A 23,698-nucleotide genomic window follows, 5' to 3' on the forward strand; every position below is an offset into this window, starting at 1 on the left:
TTCCAAAACTCAAACCAATTTTCGCATAAAAAGATGTGTTACCACTGAGGCTACACAAAGATATATGCTACAGGCCATAAAAAAACCAATGAACTCATCATTTCTAATTTCATAATCATCTCTCTTATTGTTGAGTGAAATGAATCATAGTTATTTTTGGAGGTAGAATACCATAATGAGTTAAGATCATAACAGTTAGCCAAAACATTCTTGCAAAAGAAAAAAGTTGGAGGACTTACAATTCCTGATTTCAATAGGTACTACAAACCTATAGTAATTAAGACCATGTGATCTTGGCATAAGAAAATAGACACATAGACCCATAGAACACAACTGACTGTCCAGAAATAACATTTATGGCCAATCAATTTTCCACAAAGGCATCAACACAATTCAATAGGGTAAAGCAGGGTCTTTTCCAAAAAAAATGTGCTAAGACAATTGGACATGTTCCTGTAAAAACATGAAATTAGACCCTGATCTTACACATGTGCAAATATTAAGTCAAAAGGGTAATAGACCTAAACATAAATCCTAAAACTATAAAACTCTTAGAAGAAGACACAGGAGCAGTTCTCTCCGATCTTGGGTTAAGAAAAGATTTCTTAGTTATATTATTAAAAGTTCATTCAATAGGAGGAAAAATTGACAAATAGGACTTCATCAAAATCAAAAGCATTTGCTCTTCAAAAGACACCAATAGACAATCTACAGAATGGGAGAAAATATCTGCAAATTATATATTGCATCCAGAATATATAAAATCCAGAATATATAAAGAACTCTTGAAACCCAATAATAAGACAACCCAATTTAAAAATGAGTATAAGATCGAATAGTTATTTTACCAAAGTAGGTACAAGGTGGCTAATAAATACATGAAATGATGCTCAACATCATTACTTATTAAAGGAATGAAAATTAAAACTACAATGAGATCTCATTTCACATCTACTGAAATGGCTATAATCAGAAAGACAAGCAACAACAAATTAGGATGCGGAGAAACTGGAACTCTCATCGTTGCTGATAGGAGTGTAAATAGGTGTTGCCATTTTGGAAAATAATTTGGCAGTTTCTTGAAAAGGTCAATGTCAACTTACCATATAACTGAGCAATTCCACTACTAAATATCCACCCAAAAGAAATGGAAATATATGGCTACACCAAGACTTTCATGTAAATATTCATAGAAGCATTGTTTATAATAACCCAAACCTGGAAACAACCCAAATATTCACCCACTGCTGAACGTATAAACAAAATATCGTATATTATACATGTATTGATAAAATGTATTTTTACACACACTTGAACAGATATTTATTTATCTGTATGCTAAGATGAAGACTTGTAAACCATGTATGTATTTTACCACAGTCATAAGAATATGGGTATACACATAATTTCAAATTAGCATATCTTCAGTTTTTGGCCCAGATACAAATCTAGATTCAAATTCTAGCTCCACCACTTCTTAGCTCTGGAGCTCTGGGCTAGTTACTTAATCTTGCTGAGTTGATACTAGTAAAATCAGGGTAATTATATATACCTTACAGGATTGTAGAATTAAAGGGGATAAAATATATAAAATGCTTAACACTAGCCCAGCACAGGGTCAGTTCTTAATAAATCATACCCAGTATTATTATTTGTCTCTTTTGAGTTTCATTTACAAACGCAGTTGTTGCCTAACACTCTTGGTTGAGAAGAAGGAAGCCATTTTGTGCAGTGGAGAAAGCCACTTCTGCTCTTCTAGCCGTCTGACTTCAAATTTTTCCATTAATCTCTCAGATGCTCAGTTGCCAAAATCTGTAAAGGAGAATAATGTTAGATATCTCACAGGACGTGTTATGATTAAGAAAATTATATTAAAGTGCTTTGTGAGCTGCAAAATACAATAAACGTATAAAGCGCCATATTATTATAGCCTTCTGTTCCCATGAATGCCACCCACAATTTGTTTTTAGGAGAACCTGAATAACTACTCATAGAGCGATGTGTAGTCATCTTTCAACCTCTAGGATTATAATGAAAGAATCTTTTCATGGCCCTGGTGGCAGCGAGTCATTTTCAAAATAAATTTTATTCTCCTGTTGTTTAAATACAAAGTAAGAACTGGGTTACTCTCGATGTGAAACACACTCTGCCTGCCCTCATGAGCTATCAGTCTCAGCTAAATATGTCCCTGGCCAGTGTGTTAATAATCCCCACTGGTTCCGAGACCTCCTTCCACCAGCGAGGTGACATTCTTTGTGTTCAAATGTCCAGCTGACGTCTGCTGCTTAAAACAGCCCATGCTTTCACCCCTCTCTGCATTGTCACAGCCCTGCCTCTCCGCTCTTAAAAGGCTATCGCAGCCACTCGTAGCACCAGTTGCTGACCAGCCTGCCCACCTGCCTCCCTGACTGCTGCGGGCTGCCTTGAATGCCCGGTTCTTCAAGCTCCTTGTGGGTCTGACAAAACAGGGACCATGTCTACCTTTGGCTACAGGAGAGGACTTAGCAAATATGAATCCATCGATGAGGACGAACTCCTCGCTTCCCTGTCAGCTGAGGAGCTGAAGGAGCTAGAGAGGGAGTTGGAAGACATTGAACCTGATCGCAACCTTCCCGTGGGGCTAAGGCAAAAGAGTCTGACGGAGAAAACCCCCACAGGGACATTCAGCAGGGAGGCGCTGATGGCCTATTGGGAAAAGGAGTCCCAAAAACTCTTGGAGAAGGAGAGGCTGGGGGAGTGTGGAAAGGTAGGCTCTCAGGATTATTTCCTCTCTCCTCCCACCCCCCAACCCTCCACCCCAAACCCAAGAACCTGTTGTCTCTAACTTTTCAGTTCTCATCACTGTTCTTTTTTTATAATCCATTTGTACCTGCTCTGAAAAATTTCTCAAGCTGAAATGGTCCTGTAAATTCTATGGCCACCCAGTGGATCATACATGTAAAATTCTTAGCTGGGGTTCTATGATTGACTAAAGATGAGATCTTCAAGAGGAAAAGAATTCACAAGCAAGGCATGGGTTTACATATTTTGCCAAACATAAGTTTAATTTGAGTTATAAGTTGGGGATGTGGAATAATATCTGTTTCTGACTATATATATATAGATATATATATATATCTATATATATATAGAAGTTAAGTAAATTTGTTTTCTTCTATAAAGACAAAAATGGGTACTACTCTGGTTGCTCTGACTGTGATGGTGGCCGTAGTAAAAATAATTCTTTTTCACCAATATCCAGAAGTGTAGGGTGGTGGGAAGTATGCGGAGCTGAGAGTCGGGGGGCCTTATTTCTAGTACCTGCTCTATCCCTAAGTTGTTAGACCTTGAACAGATAGTCAGTCACTTCTGCAAGATTCTCTTTCCTATCTGTCCATGTAGGGAGTTGAATCCAGCATTTCTTTTGTGAATCAAGAACCCTTTTGAGATTTGGATAAGTTACAGACTTACTTTAAGAAAATGTGCCTGTGCTTGTGCATGCATATGCAAACTGTTACACAGAATTTCAAATGACAATGCACATCCCGTAACCCACCTGAGGACGCAGGTGAAACACGCCTGCGTAGATGATCTCTAAGATTCCTTCCTACTTTATAAGGGTGATTCTGAGGTCAGGAAATGTGCTTATATTAGAGCTCAGATCTATTAAGCTCTTGGTCTCTGCCGAGTACAAAGTTACTTTGAATTTGCCAAATGAATCATTAACAGAAGAAAGTTCAAAAGACTAGGCTCTTGGAGAATAGTCATGGCAGTAAGAATGTTAATTTAGCAAATTCCTGAATCCGTGGAAGAACACAGGTCAGGAGCAACAGTTCAAAGCCCCTGTGCTCCACAGGAGTCATCTAAAATCAGAGCGTCCTGAAGCCAATGGCCAGACTTCCACAGCACTAATCCAGGCGCCCATAGATATCTTGATGACAGGGTGTGAGGGCCCCAGGGGTAGCAAGACACGTGTGAGCTTTGTCCATGTCAGTCATCGCAGGAAGGGCCACTGGGATCAGGCCAGGGTCTGCCAAGGCCAAGGTGGCCACCCACACTGAGGGGCTGCAGGAGGAGGTGAGAAAGGAGGACACACATGACGGCCCAGGGTTTGGGCTGGTCAATTCCTCCACAACCGTGATTTTTAGAGGTCTTTTTTTTTCAATGGGGACTGTGTGTCAAAAAACATGATAAAATACATAAAATGTGACTTTTTATTACAGTTCTTAAAAAGAATTTCCTTCATAAAAAGAGTAAAATTGCCTCAGAATATCCAGGACAGACAGCCATTATAGTACTAACCCACAAAGGCATTTTAATGTCATGATGTCTTGAGATCAGTGGGAAACAAAGGGCAAAGCTGGTTGTCAGCTGTTGATGAAACCCACTGGATCCTGCCAAAGGTTTTGCCGATCCCTGCCAATGGCTTATCAGCTCAATGAGAGAGGCCGCCGTGTTGAGGAACTTTGATTCCTTTCTCGGCTAGTTAACTTGTCTCCCACTACACTTTCTCTGCTGGCCATCTGTCTCTGAAGTCACAAGGAGTGCTGAGCAGAAGCTTGCCAGTGGAGGGTGTCAATCCATTCCCACCACAGGAAAAGCAGCTGACCAGTGGCGGGGGGTGGGGGGGGGGGGGGGCGCCGGGGGCAGCCACATAAGTGAAGAGCAGCGCAGTATGCATCATGGGGGGGGGGGGGGGGGGGGGGGTCGTGCTTCTCAGGCTACTGGCTCTGTAAAGGCTTAAGAAAATCATGTTCAACGTCTGCCGAATGACAGAACACAGGTTCACACAAACTGATGCTGCGTTAGAGCTCCAAGGGGCCTTAGAGACCCAAGGATCCAGCTCCCCTTGCTTGAGCATCTGTTGGGTCTCAGGCCTAGATGTAAATGAGTTTGCTTACATTATTTCATTGACTTCTTACCTTCTGCACATGACAACTGAGACTAGGAGAGATTGAGAAACTCATTTGAAGTTAACAGCTTCTAAGTAGAGCTGAAATTCAAACCAAGCTCTGTTGGCACAAAGACTGTGAGTCTCAAGACACGGGTGCCCAACCATGAGCATTGCCTGGGAACTTCTTAGAACTGCTGCTTCTAGGGCTCCCCCAGACCTGCAGAATGAGGAACTCTGGGAGTGGGGCCCTGCAATCTGTGGGCTCACAAGCCATCCCGGTGATTGCGACACACACTATAGTCTGAGGACCACTCAACTAAACTGTAGTTTCTCTGAGACCCCCAGAGGATGAGTGATTTGTCTAAAGTCAACCAGCTCTTTAAGAGTAGACCAGAAGCAGAACTGAAAACTGAGCCTCTTGCTTCCTTGTTCATGTAGTGATGCCAAGGAGGTGAGAAGGAGAATTGGTTGGCCACCCCCTTCTTGTCACTTTCTCTGTTCCCTAGGTGCACCAACATCCACCTTCTGCCTATTCCCCTCAGCACCACATGCCTTACTGCCTCCCCTCACCCCTGTTCCCACCAGAATCAGGGTTAACCCAGAGCAGCAGCAGCCCAAGCTCTGGAAGTGTGCAGTCAGTACAAATGCTGGGGTAGTTTCGAAAGTAAAAAAGAACGTTTTTTGCATCCTCCTATCTTCCCTCTCTCGACACCTTTCTCCCTTTTGATGTTCTTCTTTCAGATCTCCCTTTCCTAGAGTGGTAACCATTTCAGACCGTCTGGGACTGTTGAGATTTTAGACCGAACAATCCTGCCTCCTGGGATACCTTTCAGAGTCAGGCAAACCGGGACAGCTGGTCACCTGACCGCACCCAGCCCTGTCGGTCCCACTCTCCGAATCAGTGAGCGAATCATACACGATCCTGTCCTCACTCCTTTGGGAAAAATGACAAGCCTTAAAATAGATACTTTACTGGGGGAAGTAAAACGCCCTGCATGCACAGCTCAAGGATAACTTGAGGGGTGTCAAAGAAGGCTTTCTGGAAGGAGTGTCATTTAGATGTTACATGACAACTCGTTGCTGGATAACAATTTCAGATATTGTCTCCCCAGGTACATTTCGAGAGGAAAACACCTCTTGCAGATAGAGCCTAAAGGTCTTGACAAAACCAAAGGGAGTAAAATTTAATGGTGGCATGAAAGCCAGTAGCTCTCGATTTTGAGATGGACCCCTTTCCTCCAAATACTGAAACGGCTAAAAACACACACACATAAACTCACAGGCACACACACAGGCACACATGGACTAGAATGATATGAAAATATACAAAGGGATTTGAGGTGAGATGGCGATGGGGAGAAGCCAGCGTACGATTCTTTCTTTCCTTCAGCTGCTGTAACCCACTTACCCCACTGCTGGGCATATGCGGCCTCCTCTCCCACCTCATATACACCAAGAGGCTCGGCTAAAGCCACATTCTTTCTCTTATGTTTTTGGGTTGTGACTTGCAGCCAGCTGCCACCAAACAGGGCCCCCCCCCCCCCAACACAGATGCACAAACACACAGACACACAGAGACACACACACACAGTAGCCCTCTCCCTCTTGCTCCTGGAGAAGTGGATAAATTAAGACTGGACAAGCCACCCAGGAGGGGCTGACCCCTTCCCCAGGCCATCACTTGCTGCCTGCCACTCTAAACAAGCAGATACCGGAGGCTGTTTTGTGAGAGCAACTGGGCAAATAACCTGGAGCCCAGGGCAGTGTTTCCAAGCTCATTCCACAGCCTCGGGCAGCAGGAGCTCTGTTTCCAAGGTAGAGGGAAGAATCAAGGCTTTGGGGACAAAGGAGGGACTCTGGGCTTTACAGAAGACAAAGAGAGGACTAAAAAGATAGCATTGGGGGAAAAATCAGACTCCGTCAGCAATTTCCAGATTGTTTTTTATCAGGAAAGATAGCAAGGAGAAGAGAAAGAAGGGTCACTTGGGCTTCTTGCCACAGAGTCTTGCAAACGGGAAAGACAAAGATAGAATGAAATTGTGTTTGCCTGAAAGCCTTTCATGATTGATACATGCTGAATAATTGAAGACCCTCAGGCTGAGGCGATGGCTTGCTTCAAGATTTTCTACTGTTCTCTGCTGTTCCACCCTACGGTTGGAATCTAGTTAGTGCCAAGGACAATGATTATCTCTCTCACTTCGTGTCTTCTGCAGTCTGTCTCATTTAACACTGCACAAGCGTGAGATTTCAAGTCAATTCACTGAAAAAGGTGACGGGACATCTTTCCGCATAGAGCTGGGTTTTAGCCTGCTGCTGCCTTGGACAGCAGCCCTGCCCCAAGGCTTCCTTTCCCAGAGCAGGGACAAGGACAGCAGCACCTTGCAGGTGGTGTGAGGTCCCCAAGACCCTGTGCTAGGCTCTACCTCAGAGGTAGATTAAATGTTGGAGGAGCAAATGATGCCCCCGCCTCTGTCTACACCGAGATGGGGGTGGGCAGAGAGCACTTGGCTCCTGTCACATCTGCTATAGGAGGCAAATCTGGGGAAGAAGTTTTGTATGTTAAAAAAGGGAACCCATTAACACGTTGTTTATTTTTATTTTCATTAATTTGCTTGAGATGGAGAAATAAGGAAGGACAGAGGAGTGATTCCAGAAGGGAAGGTTGAATTTGTTAAATTGTAAGCAGACTAGGAGTCAAATAGTTCCGAATAGGTAGTTAAGAGAATAAAAAATTTATCAAGGGTTTTCCAAAGCTGAAGTTCCAACATATTTGTTCAATTGGCAAAACGATCACAAATTTTTATTCAAGAAATCGAATTCTGCATATTTATTTTGCAGAAAATAAAAGAAATGTTTATAGAAAAAGCTGTTGAACTTTAAGCAATGAAATGTTAACCTTGGTCACCTGAGCTAGAGAGCTCAAAAGCAGATTAACTTTTTCCTTATATACTTTTCTATTACTTGCTATGTGTTATTTTTCTTTATTTTTGAATATAATTAACATATAACATAGTATTCATTTTAGATGTACCACATAAACATTTGATACATGTATTGCAAAACTGTGTTACTTTTGTAAATTAAAAAATTGTGCTTAAAAAGGACAAACATAATGATGATAACATGCTCTTTAGGTTGCAGAAGAGGACAAAGAGGAGAGTGAGGAAGAGCTGATCTTTACTGAAAGTAACAGTGAGGTTTCTGAGGAAGTGTACACTGCAGAGGAGGAAGACCAGGAGGAGGAGGAAGAGGAAGAGGAGGAAGACGACAGCGAGGAAGAGGAAAGAACGACTGAAAACAAGAAAGGTATCAATGGAACTGTAAATTATGATAGCGTCAATTCTGACAACTCTAGGCCAAAGACATTTAAAAGTCAAATAGAAAACATAACTTTGAGCAGTGACCACAGCAGAAGAAACACAGAGTCGCCGGCTGCCATTCACCCTTGCGGAAACCCTACGGTGATCGAGGATGCTTTGGAAAAAATTAAAAACAACGACCCTGACACCACAGAAGTCAATTTGAACAATATCGAGAACATCACCTCACAGACCCTTACCCGCTTCGCTGAGGCCCTCAAGGACAACGCGGTGGTGAAGACCTTCAGTCTGGCCAACACACATGCCGATGACAGCGCGGCCATGGCCATTGCCGAAATGCTCAAGGTCAACAAGCACATCACCAGCGTCAACATCGAGTCCAACTTCATCACGGGCAAGGGGATCCTGGCCATCATGAGAGCTCTGCAGCACAACACCGTGCTCACGGAGCTGCGCTTCCACAACCAGAGGCATATCATGGGCAGCCAGGTGGAGATGGAGATCGTCAAGCTGCTGAGGGAAAACACCACACTGCTGAGGCTGGGCTACCATTTTGAGCTTCCAGGACCAAGAATGAGCATGACGAGCCTCTTGACGAGAAATATGGATAAACAGAGGCAGAAGCGGATGCAGGAGCAAAAACAGCAAGAGGGATGTGATGGAGGATCCAACCTTAGGACCAAAGTCTGGCAAAGAGGAACGCCTGGCTCTTCACCTTACGCATCTCCCAGGCACTCTCCTTGGTCATCTCCCAAACTTCCCAAGAAAGCCCAAACTGTGAGGAGCCGTCCTCAGTCTCCTGTAGTCCCACCTGCTCCCCCACCCCCTCCTCCTCCTCCCCCGCCGCCTCCTCCTCCCCAAAGGTTGCCACCTCCTCCTCCACCTCCACCTCCTCCACTCCCAGAGAAAAAGCTTATCACCAGAAACATTGCAGAAGTCATCAAACAACAGGAGAGTGCCCAGCGGGCATTACAAAATGGACAGAAAAAGAAAAAAGGCAAAAAGGGTAAGAAACAGCCCAACAATATCCTAAAGGAAATAAAAAATTCCCTGAGGTCAGTGCAAGAAAAGAAAACGGAAGACAGTTCCCGACCTTCGACCCCACAGAGATCAGCTCATGAGAATCTCATGGAAGCCATTCGGGGAAGCAGCATAAAACAGCTAAGGCGGGTAAGTAACCCAAGAGCAGACAGCCAGGCGCAGATTTAGTAAACGGGTCGGCCTTCATTGCAAAGCAGTATCAAGGTTGACTCCCAAAATACATATAAATATTTTAAGTATTTTAGTATGCAAGACAAGCATACTGAGTTTGGGACCTCAGGAGCATGTCACCAGAGAGCACATTTCCATTCGAGAGGTGTGCCTGGGCCACCTTCTCAGCCTCTCTGTCTTTATAGGGCCAAGTTCACTTTAAGACACTCCAACATATAAAAACCCTAATTTCCTTAATAGGAAAGGCAGGGAGTATAATCTACATTCCAAAAAAGATTCATCACTTGTCAAAAATTTTACCACCGAGTTGCAAGTGATTTAAAACCTAATTTATAATAAAAAACTTGAATACCAAGCAGCATTAATCTATATGAGTTCTTCTCAGAGAATACTGCTAGACACATACCCTACAGATACATTTGACTTTATCATTTGTGTTGTTTTTATTGAAAGAAAATGCCCTATTTTTGTAGGTGGAAGTTCCAGAAGCCCTGCGATAAAAACATGACCTTTAGAAGAGGATGCAGAATTATTCAGTGGTATCAAATAAAATGCCTTGTGAGATGTGTCTAAGTACCTTCTTCAATTTGAAATGTTCTCTGACTATAAAAATAGCCTCACCTATTAATTCCAAAGAGAATTTTAAGAAACAATCAGCATGTTTCTTCTGTAAATATGAAAATAAACTTCTTTTTTATGTCATGAGATTTGTATTGGCAAGAAGCAGTTTATTTAAAGATGCTCTTATATCCCTGGATGTGTTGGTAACTCTGAGCTGTAACGAGTTAATGAAATGGGCTGTTATTTTTGTAATCCCAATAAATTTGGATTGAAGTTTTTTGTGTTTTTTTTAAAACAAACTAATATTTTTTTGTGAGTTGATATTCACATCTGTTAGGTGTGTTTGTAACATGGCTATTAAAAATATTACATTCTTACACCAAAAGGGCTTGAGTCCTTAACATTTGCCTTTCTTTGTTTTCTCATATCCGAGAAAATCTGATTGGAACTCTTTTGAAAGGTCTGGAATCAAGAACTTTCTTAAAAGTCTTTTTGGTAGATAAAACCCATGAAAAGACCCCAAAGTGGCCATTATAATCTTGAATGCATGGATGTTAGACCCAGGATGTCAGCTGACACTCCCACATTCCCATAAGGCCGAAAGGTACCCAGAAGTAATTCAATCTTTTATAATTAAAATCAAGTATTTCTGGAAGAATAAACATTGAAAGTTAGAAAATATCTTGGTTGAGAGGAGATAAGCGCTAGAGGAATGCCTGGAAGACAGGCCCCCTGAGTTCAGAGCTATCTTGTGGCTGAGGCTAACGGTTCACCATTCAAGTCTCCTTTTGAACTCTCTGCGGATGAGCCTTAGTTCAGTGAGTCTCAGCCTTCTTGTGCCCTACACAATCCTAGTGATGTCAAAATGCACCACACCCCCTCAGAGACAAGTGCACTTGTGTTTGCAATCCCCACCAATCATTCGAACCAGCCCCTCTCACTCAAGAAAGATCTAAATTCAGATAAGAGAAAGACACATCAGAGATTACTTCATTCCACTCCAGTGCTCCACTCCAATTTATGAAAGCTAAAAATCTCTTCTAAAGTCCTTTGTATTAACTATGATTAGCAGCGTTTCCTTTGTGCCCTACAGGGTATAACAGTCGTCTTGGTAAGCTCTCTGGGCCACCCATTCAATAATTGTTTGCTTCACATACAAAGCTTTGGATTATCTCCTATCAAGAGGATTGTGTTTCACTAGAAAATTTCTCCAGTCGTTCTTGGGTCTGTTTCTTTTAGTCTGCCATTCTCTTCCTCAATAAGAATAACTGATTTAATCTCTGAAGTGGAGTTCCAGAGGCCCAGGAGCTAAGTCAGTGCCCTAACTCCATGTGGGGAATGACTGGCATTTTCTGAACTATCTAGGTTGCCTCATGTACTTTTCACAACACATGAAAAGGTGCTATTCCCATTTTATATGTGAGGAAACTCAGGCCCAGAGAGGGGATGTCTGCATGTGACCTGGGTACCTCTGACTGTAGAGCCCACACTCCTTCTGCGTCATGGCCCCTCGCTGCTTCCCTCCAGACTCAAACCTCCCAAAGGCTCCCTGTTCTTAGAACAACAGTGGGTATTTCAGTTTCCTTTGAGAGTAACTTCACTATTTTCACCCCTGAGTGTTTACAATCATGCTCATTATTGTTGTCCGAAGAAATAAAAGCTAAAATGTAGGTTTCTAAAAGGCGTGTGTGTGTGAGAGAGAGAGAAAGAGAGAGAGTGTGAATTTAGAACAGAAGCTCAGGCAGACCTTTCTTTCCCCTGGCCCTCGTGGAGTGTGAGGACAGGGCTTTTCCATATGGCAGCAGCTTCCAGCTCCATCAAGATGAGACAGAGGGGTAAATGGTTGCTGATAAACTGGGTCATTGATAAAACCATGCACGCGTCCCAGAAGGGGGTGTGCGGCAGCCCTCCCCAGTGAGGAGGGAAAGCTGCCGGGGGCGGGGGGCAGGAGACTAGCCGGAAGTGAGCGAGTGGGAGCCAAATATTCTCTCCTTTGCATTTTAAAAGGATGGCTTGATGGAAATTTTGGGGCCTCAGGAGAGAGCAGCATGCAGTTACTAGGTTCTTCACAAGTTGTAAATAAAGATATGGACTCTCACATTCAATATATAAAAGAAAATATAAAACCCCTAAAAAGGAGGGTATGACATGGTCAGATACTAAGTAGGTACATTTGTCATTCAGGAAAAATATTTCTAGAACATTATTTCAGAATACAGTGCTATAAACATACAAGGTATTGGGACTCTCTTTATTCAGCCCAGGACAGGTGCTCTTAGTTCACCCTCCCCGCAAACTCACAGAGCTGGGATGAAAACAAAATCGTTCATCGTCTACAAGGAGCTTTCAGCTCACTGGGAGACAGGCCATGCGAGCCCAGATGAAGTGTTTAGGCTATGATTTATATCTGCATGTTAATCCCTTAAGCCTGACTTGAAATGGGGCCAGGATGCTGTCTCGCTCTGCTTCAGGAACCCTGTTGCTCCAGGTATTTAATAACTCGGTGTCAGCAGGATCTTGATTTAATACCTGCGCTGACGTCGTTGCTACAAGTGAGTGAAAGGAAGCAGTAGTAACAGGCTGCAGTGCCTATATTGGGAGGCACCGAAGGTTGGGGTAAATCACCGTGCTCTTGAAAAGACCTCTTAGCTACTTCCTTTCAGGACAAATTGAACACCGTCTTTTCTTTGTTTCTCTGAGGCTTGGAAGGTGGAGTTTTATTTCCATCAATCATCAAATAGCATGATATAAAAGACTAAGACCTAAGAATTACAAAACTCAGGCATATGGTAGCAACATTGATGCACTTAGCAACTTCCGCAAATATTTTCCAAGTGCCTACCATGTTCCAGATCTTCCTCTGGATACTGAGGATTCACACAGAACAAAGGAGAAACAACCCTTGTCCTCACGTAACGTACAGTCTAGCGGAGGGAGCTCACACCATTCTTTCACGCATCATGAATTGATTTATCACGTGCTTCCTGTGTATGAGGCACTCTGCTTGGGGCTGGGGAGACCAAGTTGAATTAGAAAGTGTCCTCCTCCTCAAAGTAGTGAGAATCCTATGAAACTATTCCTTCCAGAACAGCAGTAAGAACTGAGTAGAGGCAGATGTAGGGTCCTACGTGGGCACTGAGGAAGGCTAAGCATCTAAAGCTAGTGTCATAGCAAACTTTTTCTGTAAAGAGCTAGAGAGTAAATATTTTAGACTTTGTGGGCCATTTGGTCTCTGTCACAACGATTCAACTCTGCCACTGTAGGGCGAAAACAGCCATAGACAACACACAAACAAATGAGTGTGTCCTAATACAACTTTATTTATAGACACTAAAATTTAAATTTCATACAATATTCATGTGCTGTTAATTTTTTTCCTTTAATTTTTTTCAGCTGTTTAAAAATGTAAAAACTCATCTTAGTTTGCAGGTGTTGGATAGATCTGACTTGTGAGCCACAGTTTGTTGTAGGCCCTTGACTAGAAGCAGCAGAGAAGAGTCAAGAAAAGCTTCTCAGGGAAGGTGACACTTGATTTGGACTTTTAAAGAATAGAGTCTTTTAAAGAAAGACACCAGCTCAAAAAAGAGTTGAGGGGCCGGCTGGGTGGTGCGGTGGTTGGGTTCATGTGCTCTGCTTCAGCAGCTGGGAGTTGGAGGATTCAGATCCTGGGCACGGACCTACACACCGCTCATCAGGTCACGCTGTGCTGGCGTTCCACATACAAAATTGAGGAAGACCGGCATAGATGTTAGCTCAGGGACCATCTTCCTTAAGCAAAAAGAAGAAGATTGGCAAGAGATCTTAGCTCAGGACGAATCTTCCTCATCAAAAAAAAAAAAAAAAAAAAGAGTTGAATGAGGGGGGTGGGGAATGAGGAAGGACATTTAAGATTGAGGAAACGGTATCACAGAAAATAGAAGAAAATCATAGGGTTGAGTGTAATTCTGTAAAAACAAGGATTTGGTAAAGAGTTAATATTGCAGTCTTTTTTTCTAGAATTGATAATTTTGGTGGATTAAGGATAGGACTATTATATAGTCTCTGTATGAACATTTCTTTTTACAAAAACAGTACATGATCATTAAGAAAAATCAGAATAAACAGATAAGGAAAAGAACATAAAGAATTCCCATTATCCCACCTACACAGAAAGACTACTGATAACCCTTTAGTGTATATCGTTTTAGAACATTCTTAATGCATATTTAAACACATATAACTGTTTTCTACAAAAAGGGGAAGATAGCATACATACCATTATATAACCCACCATATTTTATTTCAAAAATTCAATGTCAAAATTTATTGGCTAAGTTATTTTGATTAGCCCTCTGATCTTCGATATTTAGTTTCTTCCAATTCATTCCTTTGATTTATTCTAACTTTTAACTGTTCTGAAAGCCCTTGGAAGAAATGATTGGCTGAATGATTGACAGCTAAAAGGCCATCTGCCAATAGCCAAGAGCTGTGAGGCATCATTGTGGTACATCAAAACTGGAAATTAGGTTATAACCAAATTGTCATGTTTACCAACTTTCTCTCAGCCAAATTGTATGCTTATCCAAACCACAAAGCATGCATTAGTAAGATGTATTTCAAAAAGTCCATACAATTTTCTACTTCTAAATAAAAAGGCTGGGATGGATTGAGAGTCGTAGGTGGCCATCCTGAACAACTTAACGGAAGCTAAGGAATGTGGACTTAATTATGAAAGTCATAGGAAGCATTAAAGGATTTCAAGAGGAGGAGGGACATGATGTTCATGCAGGTTTTGAAAACATGACTTGTGTAACTGAGAGGAGGATGGACTCAGTCAGGCCCAGGCTGGTAGCAGGAAGACCAGTTAGAAGACCATTGTAACAATCTAAGAATGAAGTGATGCCAACTTGAGCTGCAAATGCTGAGTGGGTGTAAAGAGGCCAGAACAGATAGAGCAGAGACTTAGAAACCATCTACTCCACAGAATTTAGTTACTGGTTGGATGTAGGGGGCAGGAGGCAACAAAAGAGAGGTGTCTATGTTGATGCTTATGTTCCTGGCTGAGCCATTTGAGTGGATAGTGGTGCCACAAAATGGGCTAGGGAATACAGCAGGAGCAGGTTTGGAGGAAGCAGCTGAGTTCAGTTTTAAATATATCACGTCTGGTCTGAGGTGCCTGTCCATTTATGTGTGGGTCAAGAATCCTGGGGGTGGGATTTGTGCTGGAAATAAGGATTTGGGCAGTCATGTGGTATGAGTGGCACTTAAAGATGGGGATTTGGATGAGGTCACTCAGAGAGTGTGGCGAAGAGCAGCGGCTGTGACCAGAGAGAAATCGGAGGAGAATCATGTGGCAAAGCAGAGAGTTGCACTAAGGAAGGAGCAGTCAGCAGCATAAAATGCCTCAGCGAGTTCTGGAGCTTGAAAGTGTTCACTTGAACTGGTGATCTTGGAGAGAGCTAGTCTACGGCAGCAGAGGAGATGGAAGTCGAATGGTAGGGGTACCGTGGGACGACTCAGCCAGATGAAGAGTATAGTGGAATGCTTCAAAACTCAGGTATGTTGCTGTGGGGGACCATCAGAGGGTCCACAAATCTCAGAGTACAAAGGGCACATCTTCTTGGCATGTCATTTTTACTTGACATGAGAAATAAAAATTATATTTTTTATATATATACACACACGTAATTATTTTTACTGGACATGAGAAAATATATATAATATATATATTTAAATATAAATAAGATATATTTTTTCTCATGCCCAGTAAACATGACACGTGTGTGCATATATGTGTGTGTGTGTGTGTGTGTGTGTATAATCTAGTTAAAGTCAACTGGAAACCTCATTCCACCTCTGTGACAGTCAAAATCTCCTACAGGATTTCTGAGGATTCCTGGGATGGAGGGGTGGTTGCAGGCTCATCTGCTCATGGTTGTTTCTGGCTTCATACTACCAGCATGCATCTTGCAAACCTATTTAATGGCCCCATTTCTAACTACATTGACCTAATGTGGCAATCAGCCTTCTTTCTTGATCTCCACAGGTTCAACATTGCATGAACATTTGGGAAATGAAGGTGGGGTTGACATTACAGCAACACAAATGACTTCAAATTGAACATGAGACGTCAGTGTTATTAGAAATCCTCTGGCTATCTCACCATCAGAGAGGTTTTCCCAGCAGCTATGTTATCCCACATAATAGTCAGTGTTCTCTTGCTAGTTTTTCACTTCCTTCCTCTCCTTTCATGATTTTGTCTCAACACTATCCACCTGAATTGCTCTTTGGAATTCCAATTTTTTTCACTCTGTTATGCACAGCAAATTCAGCTCTCTCTAGCCCCACTCCCAAAGAGCGGCTCCAGTCTACCTTTGCATATCCAACTGGTCAGTGTGGTGCAGATCAAAAGAGAGTTTGATTTAACAGGAACCACCCTAAAGTTATTGTTGTGAATTGAATTTCTGCTCTCTGGAAAATGGTATATCCTCTCCTTGGCCACCACAAAAACTCTTGTTGAGTCACTCACAATCTGTTATCTGCACTGTTGTTTCTGAATTTGTTTCTTCTTAACTAGTTGCTAACCAGTTGCTTTCTAACTGGTTTCTCTGTCTCCATTCTCACTCACCCCAATTTGTCTTCAAGATGCTAGAGTGATATTTTTGCACAATGCAATTCTGATGACATCAGTCACCTGTTTGAAATTCTTCAGAGGTAAACCATATTCTACAGAATAAAGTTCCAATCCCTTAACACGGCAAACATGGCCCTGATTATCTTTCTGTCTCATCTTCCATTACTTGTCCTCATGTACCCTATGCTTAGACCATACTGAGCAACTTGCAGTTCACTGAACAACTGATAGGCTGTCCTGACACACACCTTTTCACACACCATTCTACCTGTCTAGAATTCCCCTCCCACTCTGTACATCTGGTTAGCACCTACGCATCCTTCAAAGGAGACCTGGAAAGATCAGTAGCTTATTGACCCAGGAGATAGGGAAAAGGCCATCCTTCAAAACAACCTCTGTCCTTCTCCACACTGCCCCTGGGTGACCTTTTCCAAACCCCTATCTTTAAATATACTCATACCGCATGACCCCCACATCCTTACTTCCAGCACAAATCCTACCCCTATGATTCTAAACCCACATATTCAAATGGACAGGCACCTCAGACACAGTGTATTCAACACTGAATGCATCTTCTTCCTCCAAGACCTGTTATATTCTATATCCCACAATCTCACAATTCACTTTTCCATGCATTATATACCATTTGTGTACGTCTTAATCTTCCTACTGTCCCACTGGACTATTTATCCTGGAGGTGAGGGACTGTATCTTATTTTTGTGCTTAATAAACAGCAAGCATTCAATACATATATTTGAATAGACAAATATCCTTAGCTAGTCAACAACAATGAACAGACAACATGACAGTATCTTTCTCACTGTTCCTCCCAGGGTGGCCAACAGTAGCATGGGACCAAAAAGGATCATGGTTGAGAAATGAAGTTCCAGAGGCAAGACTGGTCCCACTAGGACAGGGGAGGACGTGCACATGGAGGCCAACAGGCTCCAAGGAGCATATCATTAAGGAGCAGTCAACGGTAGGCATTCCCTCTGTGCCCATGGTAGGGCCAGAGTTCTGAGAATGTGCACAACCCCTCTCGCTGGTCCTCCTCCCTCAAAGACGCCACCCCTTTTCCATGTGTGATCTGGGGGCAGTGGTCAGGCTGTTGTCATGCATGGCTGTGCAGGCTACAGTCTGGAGAGCATTTGGGCAACCTGAGGACTGCCAACTAGAAAACAGAAGTCCTGTTCTCTAGATAAACCATCTTGAGGTAAAATTAGTATAATCTTTAAAACCCTCACTCTTGAGTTCATTAGACAAATTTGCATTCCAAAGTGGGGGTTTTTCCTTTGATATATTATCTGTTTGTACACTGGCTATGCTGCACTGATTTTGAGACAACTGATCACTTGTTCCAGATTGAAACATTGTGTAATCAGCCATATAGTCTTTATTACAAGTTAAAGAGTTTCTTAGAAACTTCTGGAATTTTAAAAATTCAGCATATAATTGAAAAGTATACCCATTTCCTCTGATCAAAATACGTTGGTCACCAGCACAAATTGCTAAATTCTCTCTCTTCCTGAACGAAATCCCTGTTACATAAACACAAAAACAAATGGTCTACAGTCAGTCTCAGGTTACAATTTGCAAGTTGCCCTCCCTGACTTTATCGTGCATAAATTCCCCTTCAAGCTGGGGCTGAGTGGTGGCAGCACCCCAGACTGAAAACCAGGACATTCACGGGAACTAATAATCCAACAAAGAGCAGCTCAGAGGAACTCCACATTGAAGCAAAATTGGGAAAATAAAGCTTTTTTTGACATTTAAAGGAAGAGTCAGAGGGCAAATACATTTATTTCTACATATTTGTGAATGTCTTTCTAGAAGTTATACCTTAATTTTCTGCAGCTTATGCTTTACCAACATGTTACCAGTTGGGAGTTGCAGGGACTACAGTGGACCAGCAGAAAGCTGAAAGTACCCCATTCCCGGGCAGTAAGGTAATACTCACTGATGGCCCAATTTATTTTTCTCTAAACGCTGCCCAGAATTTTTGGTGACTCTTTTCAGAGACTCATAGAAAGTTTAACAGAAATCTTGACCTGTCAGAACTTGTTGGGATAGATAACATACTTTTGCTCCAGAGTCGTCACTAGTAAAAGTTGTTTTTAAGCAAATGCAGATTTTTTAAATATAAGCAAAAAACCCACAAAAAACAAATCCAAATTCTTCTCCACATATGATATTCATAAATTAAAAGTCACCATTGGGGTGATAAAAATATGAAATAAATGGAAAATGCTTAAGGAAAGAAGACACATTGGCAGAGATTACTTGAAGTTCAGAGAGAGGACTCTGAGGTAATTCCAAATAAATTCTTGTGTAATCATTTATTAGGCATTTGGGATTACTCAGACATGCCAGTTACCTAATTTAATATTTCAAATGGAAAAAATATTTTAATGGTGATGGAAGGGGGATGGGGGTTGGGGATGAGCAAACCAAAGACAAATTTTAAGAGACTTTCTGTTCAGTGAATACACCAAAACTCTAAGGCTGTACTAATCTTCAAACCCGGCTTCGCTTGCTTTAGGGGTTGCTGATTTAGCTGCATGATTCTAACTTATTTTCCTTTCTGTTGCATTTTTGTGTTTTTTTTTTGAAAACGGAGAATCACACCATTTCCCTTTGGGTCTTTGCATGTGCATAAGCAGAACAATCCCAAGCCTCCTACATTTTAAGTAAAGATATTGGAGTATTATTTTTATTTTTTACCCAGACCATCACTGGTATCTTGACATAACTGGGAGGTGGGGAACTATAGTGGTTAAGGGGACAGCTTTTGTATTAAGACAAATCGAAATCTAAGGCTCTGCTCTGCCACTTACTAGCTATTTAACTTAGTGAAAATTATTTAACCTGTTTCATTTGCCTTGGCTGAAAAATTGGGTTAAGAACTTCCTTCTGTAAAGCATTTTCATGTCGTGCCCAACACTTAATAAGCATTTCAGTATATACTGGTTGGTATTGTGATGGATCCTTTTAAACATGATTTTTCTCAAAGGAAAAACATCTCAGTGATGAAAGGTCTGGGAGTGGAGCACGACCATGGGACTTTTGGAAGCCCCTATAAATGGCTTCATTGTCATCAAAAAGTAGCCTGGTCTGAAACTTGGTGAGCACCTACATTATAGTACCCCCGTAGAAAGGAGCTGGGCTAGGGGATGCCGCCTGAGGAAGTCTGAGAGCAGTCTACACGGAGAATTGCAAACTAAGTGGGCAGATGTTGACTGTGCTCTCCGGGGAAAGTGTTTATTAGAAAACCACCTGGGGGGGCTGGTCAATGTATTGCCACTACAAAACAGGACCAGTATTTGATGAGGTGTTCTTGCTATTGCTCACAATAAGTCCATGGAATTTTCACTGTGCTTCATACGCCAGTATCAACTCACAAGTTTCAGGAAGCCACACAAGCAAAACCAAATCCTCTTCTGTGTATTTTATACCCCGTAGACCACTTAATTACCCAACAATTACTGTTAATTTCTGTAATGGGGGAGGGAAGTAAGAGGACATGACAGGAACCATAAAACAAAAAATTGTACTGGATGATTTCTAGGATGGGTAAGCATAATCGAGGTTATTGCTTTGATATCAGAGAAAGAGTAAAGCTGGAGAGTGATTTAAGGGGACAATGCTTCAAGAGAAGTAGTAACCAAAGACTGGGGTGCAGTCCTCATAATTCTCTGAAATCTGTTGGTTCTTCTGTTTTCCTGCTCAACATTGTGCAGTAGTTTCTATCTTCTGAGGAGATGCTGTGAAAAAAAAGGCCATTGGGAATTTAGGTGTGGAAACCAAACAACTTGGGAAAAAAGTTTTCTGTATTTTCAACTTTGTTGTTATTGCCTTCAAGTCAGTTTCTACTCCTAGAGTGGAACCCTGCCCGGTCTTTTTGTGCCCTCCTCTCATCTTCCAGTGCTCTATCGGACAAGGCTCTGCTGCTATTTGTCGGGTGTTCATGGCCATTTTCACAAGTGGGTGGCCAGGTCCTTCTTCCTCGTCTGGAAGATCTGCTGAAACTTGTCCACCATGGGTGACTTTCCCGGTATTTGAAATACCAGTGGCACAGCTTTCAGCATCACAGCAACATGCAGCCTCTACAGTACGACAACCAACAGACGGGTGGTGTGGTTCCCTGATTGGGAAACAACCCCGGGCCAGGGCTGTGAGAGTGCCGAATCTTACTCACTAGACCACCAGGACTGGCATTTTGAACTTTACACAGCATTGTTTTTGTTCCTCCGGAAGATTTGCCAGACAGCTCTGGTAAGTCAATTAATACCATTGTCAAGGTGCACATTTATTCAGGCCAGTTATTCCAGAAGAAATAGATGATAGTCTAAATGTCGCCAGCACTTACATTTTGCTGAATAGTGTGTTGGATGTCAAGATTTGCGCATGTCCAAAATTCCATGCCTAATGCTTGGTCCTTTTCCCATTTATAAGAGAACAAACAGCCATGTAGAAATGCTGACTTAGCACTGACAAAACTCCTAAAGGATACACACATATTTCCTGTATCGTATCAGTGATTTAAACTGTCACCACATTCAGAGATAAATTATACAGCAATTCAATATTAACAATCCTGCATAAAACAGCCTGCAGTCACCAAAACTTTAAATCAGCTTATGTTTTCACCACTGAACCCACTGCCAGTCTTGTGGGTAATGACTACAAATGTAAGTCTTTTCCTTATCTTTTTCTGTTTTCCCCCAATTTTCTCATTAGATGCTGAGCATGCAGTCACGTAAACTTCCTAAGAATCACGACCTGTGGCTAAAAAGTTATTTCTCAATCTAAATGGAGTCAGACAAGAACTTGCAGGCTAATTCTTCCTCCTGGTACCTGGGCAAGTCTTTAATTAGCACAGGACAGGATGGTTGCATAAGTACATTTTATATACATCAATATACATAAATGTCCCTGCTCATGCACATGAACACGAAGATAATTTCTTAAACAACATTAAGTGGCTCCAAGGCTGGCATCTCCAGTGACCTGCTGGAGCAGACCTTGTGTTTTAGACAGGTTTGGAAGTGGCTCACATGGCCTCAGCCATTGGTACCCACACAAGTGTATCTCCAACACTTAGCGCCAAGGTTCTTCCAGCCCTCTTTCCTTTTCCACCAACGCACATCTTTTTGCCATTCTTTCATAACCAGTCATTAGCACACCTTCTAGTCCTAATCCAACTGTGTCAAGGTAATTTAACAAACTACAAAAGCCTGCTAAGGAGTTGGTGAGGGGTGGAGAAGCCTGATTCCTAATGGTTCTTACTATTATGTGGTCCATGAATTTCCTCTATTACCCTGATCTTCAAGATATTATTAGTACATGAAATGAGATTTGTTTTATTCTGGGGTCTACTTCCAACTTAAAGTAACAATAACCATTTTAAACAGTTTGGTTTAGTCTAGGACATTAGTATAACACTTGCATTCAAGTGCATTCACTTAGCTCTGAAAATAATCTGAGCATTTTTGAAGACTTGGGAACATGATATAGAAGAATATTTACTTAATGTTTCCGTTCCTTCTTGCTTTATTCACAAGTTCCCATTAATATTTAAGAAACGTATGTATTTGAAAGCTTTTTGGAGAAAATTCTCAAAAAGATTCCTTCACAGTTTTTAAGATACATCCCTACCCTCAATTTGTGGAAAATCTCATCAACGTAAAAATACAGCAATGATTTTCACATGCTGAAAGATACTCCAAAGTTTTATTATAATGTCCAGCAGTTTGCATGTGGGATCATTACTGCAATTCTAATTTATCACATATTACAAATCATGACCAAGATATGAAGACAGAGTTACATCTAAGTGTTAACCAGCCAGGCAGTGGAAAGAACACAACCACATTTTTTCCTAAAAGTTATCCTACCTTTTCCAACAATCCACTAAATCTCATTTGAGTTCAACTGTACATAACGATTAATGAAGTAAGAGTTGCAGAATCAAAACTGAACTCAAATGCACAGTATATTTGCTTCTCCCTATCTCTCTTTTCCTAAGCTGACTATTGGAACAGTCAGCAGAACAACATTTGGTTTAATGATTTAGATAGTTGGGAAATGAAGAAACATATATGAAAGATACAGTAACTCTTATCAAACCAGTTTTTCTCTTGTTATGGGTTCTGGAAAACAAAGTGATGAATGTGCAAAGCAAACAGAAGGATGCTGACAGGGCTCAGGTGGTGCATAGAATTTCTCTCCTTGCACACAGTCTAACTGGCATAAACGATGTCAGGTTGACCCAAGGATGGTGGCTGTAAAACTTGTGGGCACTGGTGCAAATCTAAAGCAATCATCCAGCTCAGAATCCACTTGAACTTTCTAAACATCTTTAGGCAACATGTTATATAGCATACAGGCATTTAACCATGGCCAAAGCAAGGACCAGCTAAATAGAATCCTAAGGTACTCTATTTAGAGGTGGCTTGGAAAGAAAGTGGCTGCAATTCTAGAACTATGCTCATTAAATTATACTCTCTCAGAATTACCACAGTATTAATGTTAACTACATCACAACCTTCAGCACATATCCACAGCTAAGTTCAGAAAAGTCTTTAAAAAAAGAAACAAATATTTTGAATTTTCCATTTGAATGGTGTAGACTGCGCTTTACCTGAATATACAACTAAGAAAGACTTGGCCCTTCTACGTTTACATCCTTGCTCAATAAACAAACAAAAACCAAATAACCTATTTCATCAGCTTCTTCCTAACTAGTTATCATCCTTCAAAATGGAGATTCTAATCCACTTCTTAACTTTACCTGCTGAGTGTTCCCTCAATCCCAACCTTAAAACAAAACTCTGCTTGCCAACACAATTCTATTTTCTGCCTCCTTAGATTCCTACCCTAGCAAACAAAAAGAAAAAAAAAGCCGATTTAAGGGGCTAGAGTTGTCTTACAGACAACTACAGAATCGAGACATCATGAACAGCTTGGTTTGTTTCCCTATAGTTAACTGGACATAATGCCTTTTTCTTTCCTTTTCCTTAATGTGTTTCTTTCAACACCACAACTAGATGCAAGTTTTATTTTCCTGCCTCTTTTCCAATAAGGATGAAGTACATGCAACTAAATTAGAACCTTCCCTC

General features: G+C 41.6%; 1 protein-coding gene across 1 annotated transcript; it reads left to right on the plus strand.

Moving 5' to 3' along the window:
* The first annotated feature begins 2,363 nt into the window (after positions 1-2,363).
* On the plus strand, positions 2,364-10,244 carry LMOD2 (leiomodin 2). Its single transcript, XM_046669015.1, has 3 exons — positions 2,364-2,746; positions 8,008-9,363; positions 9,879-10,244. The coding sequence occupies exons 1-3, from the start codon at positions 2,474-2,476 to the stop codon at positions 9,903-9,905; spliced, it is 1,656 nt and encodes a 551-aa protein (XP_046524971.1). The 5' UTR covers positions 2,364-2,473; the 3' UTR covers positions 9,906-10,244.
* Positions 10,245-23,698: the final 13,454 nt, after the last annotated feature.

Source organism: Equus quagga, chromosome 8 (assembly GCF_021613505.1).
Source record: "Equus quagga isolate Etosha38 chromosome 8, UCLA_HA_Equagga_1.0, whole genome shotgun sequence".
NCBI classification, from domain to species: Eukaryota; Metazoa; Chordata; class Mammalia; order Perissodactyla; family Equidae; genus Equus; species Equus quagga.

Bases quoted from the DNA above. Each gene is read 5' to 3' on its own strand.
- LMOD2 (XM_046669015.1), top strand. From the start codon at position 2,474: ATGTCTACCTTTGGCTACAGGAGAGGACTTAGCAAATATGAATCCATC. The intron at 2,747-8,007 runs GTAGGCTCTCAG...CATGCTCTTTAG, and splicing joins GGCTGGGGGAGTGTGGAAAG to GTTGCAGAAGAGGACAAAGA. The intron at 9,364-9,878 runs GTAAGTAACCCA...CTATTTTTGTAG, and splicing joins GCATAAAACAGCTAAGGCGG to GTGGAAGTTCCAGAAGCCCT.